Genomic DNA, 6,941 nt, shown 5'->3' on the forward strand with positions numbered 1-6,941 from the left:
CTCCGGCGATCCTTCCGCCTCAGCCTTCCAAGTAGCTGGAACTACACGCCTGGCTAATTTGTTTTTATTTATTGTAGAGATGAGGGCTCGCCAAGTTGCCCAGGCAGGTCTCGAACCCGCGGGCTCAGGCAGTTCATTCACCTCGGCCTCCCAAAGCGCAGGATTACAGGCTGAGCCACCGAGCCCGGCCTATTATTATTATTTTATGAGTTGAAGTTTCTTACCCAGACTGGAGTGCAGTGGCAAGCTCATGGCCACCGCAGCCTCAATCTGCTGGGCTCAGGTGATCCTTCTGCCTCAGCCTCCCAAGTAGCTGGGACTACAGGCACTGGGCAACATGAGGAGATGTCTTTACAATAAAATAAAAAATTAGCCGGGCATGGTAGCGCGTGCCTGTAGTTCCAGCTGCTTGGAAGGCTGAGGCAGAAGGATCGCCAGAACCCAGCAGGTCGAAGCTGCGGTGGCCGGGAGCGGCCACTTCACTCCAGCCTGGGCGACAGAGTGAGATTACAACTCAAAAAAAAAAAGAAAAGAAAATACAACGTAGCAAAGTGCATACTAAGGTGATACTAACAGAGAAACTTATAGCACTAAATGCTTACATTAGAAAAGAGGAAATAACTAAAATTCCTATCTCAGGAACCTAGAAAAAAAGCAAAATATACTCAAAGCAAGTACAAGCAGTAAAATAGTAAAGATAAGAGCAGAAATCAGTGAAATTGAAAACAGGAAAACATTAGAGAAAATCTGTGAAACAAAAGGAGCTTTTTGAAAAAAGTCATTAAAATTAATAAATCTAGCAATACTGAAAAAAGATAAAAAGATGACAAATCATGCATGTCAGGAATGACACAAGCTATCACTACAGACCATATAACTATTAAAAGCAGTGACTTTGGCCAGATGCAGTGGCTCACGCCTGTAATCCCAACACTTTGGGAGGATCGCTGTAACTCAGGAGTTCTAGACCAGTCTGGGCAACACAACAAGACCCTGTCTCTTAAAAAAATAAAAAAAGATAAAGTTAGCTGGGCATGGTAGAGCACACCTGTAGTTCCAGCTACCCAAGAGGCTAAGGAGGGTAGATCCCTTTATCCCAGGAGTTTGAGGCTGTGGTGAGCCACAGTTGAACTACTGCACTATAGTCTGGGTGACAGAGTTGAGTTCGCAACCCCCTCAAAAAAAGCAATGACTTAAGTGATGTAGACCGATTTCTTAAAAACCACAAACTACCAAATAGACAATCTGAATAGTTCTAGAACCATTAAACAAATTAAATCCAAAACCTAAAAGTTTCCAAAATCTCCAGAATTTTACTGGGGAATTCTACCAGATGTTTAAATAAAAGTTAACACCATTTCTCTACAGGCTCTTCCAAAAATATGGGAGGGGATACTTCTAAATTCGTTTTATGAAGCCACTATTTTCACAATCTCAAAACCAGACAGAGTACAAATACAGAAAACTACAGGTCAACATGCCTCATGAATACAAGTGTAAAAATTCTTTAACAAAATATTAGCAGATCAAGTCCAGCAATACTCACCTTAACCAAGTGGAATTTACTCCAGTTATGCAAAACTTGGTTCAACATTTGAAAAGTAATGTAATTTCACTGTCTAAACAGGCTGTATTAATTTCCTGGGGCTGCCTTAACAAACTCCCACAAGCTGGGCGACTCCAAACAGTGGAAATGTCTTCTCTCGTCGTTCTGGAGGCTACAAGGCCAAAATCAGGGCCTGACAGGATCCTGTTTCCTGTGAAAGCACTAGAGGGGAGTTCTTCCTGCCATGTTAGTTTCTGGTGGTGGCCATAGTCCTTGGTGTCCTTGGACTGCAGCTGCACCACGCCAGTCTCTGCGTCCAGCTTCACATGGCATTCTTCCTTGTGTCTTGCCCTTCCCATCCTTGTTTCTTCTTCCATTTCTGTCTCTCTCCTCGCCCCCTTTCCTTGTAAGGACACCGTTCCTTGGATTTGTGACTCACCTTAATCCAGTACGACTTCATAACCAAATTATATTGCATTCTAATTCCAAATAAGGTTACATTCACAGGTGCCAAGGGACCAACATATATTTTGAGAGGACACAATTCAGCCCATAACAAAAGCTAAAGAAGAAAAATAGTGTTACTGTGTCAAAACAAAATTCAGCGCCTTTTCATGATAAAAACTAGGATGGAAGGGGACTTCATTGATTTGATAAAGTCTGAAGAAAACCCACAACTCACATTATAGTGAAAGACGGAATTACTTCCACTTGAGTTTGACAAAAAGCCAAAGATGTCCTTTCTCATCATTTTACTCAACCTGGTATTGGAAAGTCTAGCTACAGAGTAAACCAAGAAAAAGAGGTAAAAGGCATACGGATTGGAATGGAACAGATTATCCCTATTTGCAGCTGTTGTCCAGGTAGAAAATGTCAAGGATTCTACCAAAAAACACCCTCCTGGAACTAGTGTATGAATTCAGTAATATTGCAGGATGCAGTATCAACACAAAAATCAATTGGGTTTTGTTTGGTTTTTGTTTTTTTTGAGTCGGAGTCTCACTCTGTCACCTAGACTAGAGTTGCAGTGGCCGCTCCCGGCCACCACAGCCTTGACCTGCTGGGCTCTGGCAATCCTTCCACCTCAGCCTTCCACGTAGCTGGAACTACAGGCGTGCGCTACCATGCCCGGCTGATTTTTTGATTTATTGTAGAGATGAGGTCTCGCCAAGTTGCCCAGGCGGGTCTCGAACCCGCGGGCTCAGGCCATCCAGTCACCTCAGCCTCCCAAGGCGCGGATTACAGACTGAGCCATCAAGCCCAGCTTGTTTTTGTTTTTTAAAGGTAGTATAAGGTAAATGCTGGTGAGGATCTGGAGAAACGAGATCTCTCGCATAATATTTTGAACATAATGACATCCCACTACCTTCTGGCTTCATTGTTTCTGCACGAAGTCAGCTGAACAGTTCGTGATACTGTAGTTCCCTTGTTATTGAAGTGTCATTTTCTCTCATACTGCTTTGAGGGTTTTCTCATTGTCTTTGACTTTTGGCATTTTACTTTGAGGTGTCTGTCTGTAGCTTTCTTTGCATTTGTCATTCCTGTAGTTCCTTTAGCTTCCTCGCTGTGTAGGTTATTTTTCAGTAACTTGAGGAGTTTTCAGCCATTTTTTCCTTGAATATTCGTGTCTTGGTCTCTTTCCTCTCTTCCCTCCTGGTGTGCCCATCCCACATCTCTATGTTATGTCCCACACTTCTCTGAGGCACTGTTCACTCTTCCTCTTTTTTTCCCTCTGTGGTTGGACTTACACAATCGCTATAGATATATCTTCATGTGTGCTCATTCTTTCTTGCACCAGTTCACATCTATTGTTGAGCCCCTCTGGTGAATGTATGAATTCCAGTTATCGTTGTTTTCAACTCCAGAATTTTCGCTGGATCCCTATTGCTGGTCTCTCTCTCATTTGTCATTGTCGTTCTGCCCTCTCTTACTTCTCCCACCTTGCTTTCTTCTAGTGTTGCGAACATGTTTGTTAAGGGAGTTTGAAATGCTTTTCTGTTGAATTTGACCATTCTCACAGGGACTTTCTGTTGCCGGCGTTCTTCCTGGTGGTATGGGCTGTACTCCCCAGTTTCTTTGCATGCCTCATAATTTTTGTTGGGAACTAGACTGTTGAGATGATGTGTTGAAGCAACACAGGACTGCTCTGGTCTCCCCTCCCTTGGGCTTGTGATTGTTCTTTGCTTGTTTATTCAGCGACAACTGGATTGGTTTGAAGAGGTGCCTGGACCCCCCTTCCTCACCCCCACACCAGTGTTCTGCCTCTGAGGCTGCTTCTCAGGGAGGCCCGCCCCTCTTTGGGCATGGTCATATCACTCGAAGATGACAGTGGGCTTGGCGGGATGCTCTGCTTCACTGTTTCCCTGATGCCGTCCAGCTGACTAAGCCATTACTCAGTTTTCTCTACTGTTTCGACAGTGCCTTGGAGCACGAATTCCTCTACAAAACCAGTCTGGTCAAATTTTAGTTCTTGGGCAGAACAGCTCCTGAGCTCAGTGGTCCGTATTTGTTCTGCCCTCAGGATGGCTCCTTCAGTTGTGTCACTTGTTCTTGCCTTCAGGCTAGCCTGTCACAGTCTGGGCTGTATCTTCAGTAGATCCACTTATCCTCCCAGTTCCCTTCTCCACAGCCTCCACTGTTCTGGAGAGCACCTTCGGGTCTGAACTTCTTCACAGTCTTCCAAATGAAGCCAGTTCCTTTGGGACGAGATTAGAAGTTATCTGTTTCAAGCCAGGTATGGTGGCTCACACCTGTAATCCCAGCACTTTGGAAGGCAGAGGTGAGAGGATTGCCTGAGCCCAAGGGTCCGAGGCCAGCCTGGGCAACTTGGTGAAACCTCATCTCCACAATAAATCAAGAAATAAGCCAAGTGTAGTGGTATGCACCTGTGGTTCCAGCTACTTAGAAGGCTGAGGCAAAAGGATCACCTGAGCCCAGGAGGTCGAGGCTGTGGTGGCCGTGTGTGTCACTGCACTCCAGCCTGGGTGACAGAGCGAGACTCTCACTCAAAAACAATAATAAGAAGTTATGTGTTTCACAGCCCACTTCTTCCCCTTGCAAACTTTTTGAGCCTGGGCACTGGAGATGGGGGTGGGTAAGAGAAGAGGCAAGCTTCTCTCTGGGTGACGCCCCAGCTTCAGGAGGTGGACAGTGAGTGGAGGGAAAGGGGCGGAGTGAGCAGCCTGGACACTGCCTCTCCTAGCATGAAACCACCACCTCAAGTAAAAGAAGTTCTTTATAAGATATTGGCACTTGGGCTGCTTTTAAAAACTTAAAAGGACGGATTTTTTGTGTGGTTCCAGAGGAGAAGAAAGCTATGCTGCAAGAAATAGCTAACCAGAAAGGAGTATCCTGTCGTGCCCAAGGCTGGAAAGTCCACCTCTGCGCTGCCCAGTTACTACAGCTGGTAGGTGGAGTTCGAGCAGTTTTTCCATCATACCAACAAGAGGAGAGGATGCTGGAGCTCTGAGTTGATAGAACACTTTTTTTCGGTCATTCTGAAGCATTCCCAACTCACACGGGTCATGGTATTTATGTGGGCTGTGTAATATCACCATATCAGTGGCGTGTGATTATAATGGAAATACATGTGAATTCTGAGACCCAGATTTGAGATATATGGAATTAAGACTCGATATTGTGTGTTTCCGTGACATCTGAAGCAGGAGGCGCCTCAAGGGGCCTGACTGTTAGCCCGTCCTCCCCACTCCGTTCCCTCGGGCATGGCCTTCCGGCCAAACAGCCCTCTTGGCGCGGACCGGTGCAGTTCCTGCTCCTCGCCGAGTGACGGGCTTTGGGTACTTGTGGGCCTTCAGTGTCATTAACATAAGCCCACCCCGTCCTCACTGGGACCCCAGGGGGAGCTCTCTTCTCGATGCTGATCTGCCCCCCACAGCCCCTGCTCCTTCACGCCATGGGGCCGCCCCGCGTGGCCCTGCTCAGCTTGCCGTGTCCTCCTCCACCCGGCTGCGCGCAGTCATGCACTGCACAGGGACATTTCTTTCAAAACCGGGCCGCATATCTGACAGTGGTCGCCTAAGACCATGATGCAGCTGGAAAGTTCCTGTCACCTAGTGTTCACTGTAGTTTTTGATCCTCCCTTTAGAGTTTGCTCCTTCTACTTAAGGAAAAAAATGAATTGTGAAACAGCCCCAGGCAAGTCCTTCCGGAGATATTCCAGAAGAGGGCATTGTTGCCCTAGCAGATTAGCAGTCCATGTGTATTATTGCTCCAAGGATCTTCCTGTGGGACAAGATGTGGAGGAGGAAGACAGTGACTTTGATGATCCTGACCCTGTGTAGGCCTAGGCTAATGTGTAACAGGGAGACCAAAAAACCCAGAATTTGTTTGTAAAAAAGGGGTGTGTATTCCCACAGGATTAAACTTTAGTCACCTTCAAAGTCCACTCCATTTGATGCAGTGCACCTCTTGAGACACGTTTTCCACTGCTCCAAACAGTTTTGAACTCAAGTTTGATGCCTTTTAGAGCTTCTGCCGTTTTTAGTTTCACTTCTTCCATGCTGGCAAAACATGTCCTTTGGGGAGTTTCTTCATCCAGGAAAAAAAGTCATTCAGGGCAAGATTGGGTGAATAGGGAGGGTGGGGCAAGGGCATCATGCCAGTGTTGGTCAAAAACTGCTCAACCCTCGGCATGGTGTGGGCAGGTGCACTGTCATGGTGAAAGGACCAGTTTGGCCACAGTGTGGGGCGTTTCTTCTGCAAATGGTGATGCACCCTTCTCGGAACCTCCAGATAAAAATCTTGCTTGGCTGTTTGATCCAAAGGAACGAATTCTAGAAGGGGCCCACCCTCCGCAAGGCAACTCCAGGCCTTTTGGGTGCCCCTCACACGTTTGTGTCTTAACTTTTAACCAGCAAGCTTCAAAAGGTTTTAGGCCGGGCTCGGTGGCTCAGCCTGTCATCCCAGCACTTTGGGAGGCCAAGGCAAGTGGATGGCCTGAGCCCACAGGTTTGAGACCAACCCGGGCAGCTTGTCGAGACCTCGTCTCTACAATAAGTAAAAAATTAGCCGGGCGAGGTAGCGCATGCCTGTAGTTCAGCTACTTGGATGGAAGGCTGAGGCAGAAAGATAACTGGAGCCTAGCAGGTCAACACTGGGGTGGCCGTGAGTGTGCCACTGCACTCCAGCCTGGGCAAGAGTGAGACTCCAACTCAAAATAAAATAAAATAGAAAAAAAGTTGAATGTATTTTTGTTGTTGCTGCTGTTGTTTTGAGTCAGGGTCTCACTCTGTCACCCAGACTAAAGTACAGTGGCACAATCATGGCTTATTGCAGCCTCAACCTCCTGGGCTCAGATGAGCCTTCCGCCTCCACCTTCACAGTAGCTGGGACTACAGATGCATGCCCAGCTGAATTTTTTTTTTTTTTTTTTTTT

General features: G+C 46.6%; 1 protein-coding gene across 11 annotated transcripts in view; it reads left to right on the top strand.

The window, feature by feature from the left end:
• The window catches only part of SAP130 (Sin3A associated protein 130), an 87,851-nt gene that overhangs the window by 77,764 nt on the left and 3,146 nt on the right, over positions 1-6,941 (top strand). For all 11 annotated transcript variants that reach the window (XM_008067476.1, XM_021717294.1, XM_008067477.1 and 8 more), the window contains one exon: positions 4,849-4,952. In XM_008067476.1, the coding sequence (XP_008065667.1) occupies positions 4,849-4,952 (104 nt within the window). The remainder of the gene's footprint in view (positions 1-4,848; positions 4,953-6,941) is intronic.

The sequence above is a fragment of the Carlito syrichta genome, unplaced genomic scaffold (genome assembly GCF_000164805.1).
Source record: "Carlito syrichta isolate Samal-C Ts95f unplaced genomic scaffold, Tarsius_syrichta-2.0.1 Scaffold309641, whole genome shotgun sequence".
Lineage (NCBI taxonomy): Eukaryota > Metazoa > Chordata > Mammalia > Primates > Tarsiidae > Carlito > Carlito syrichta.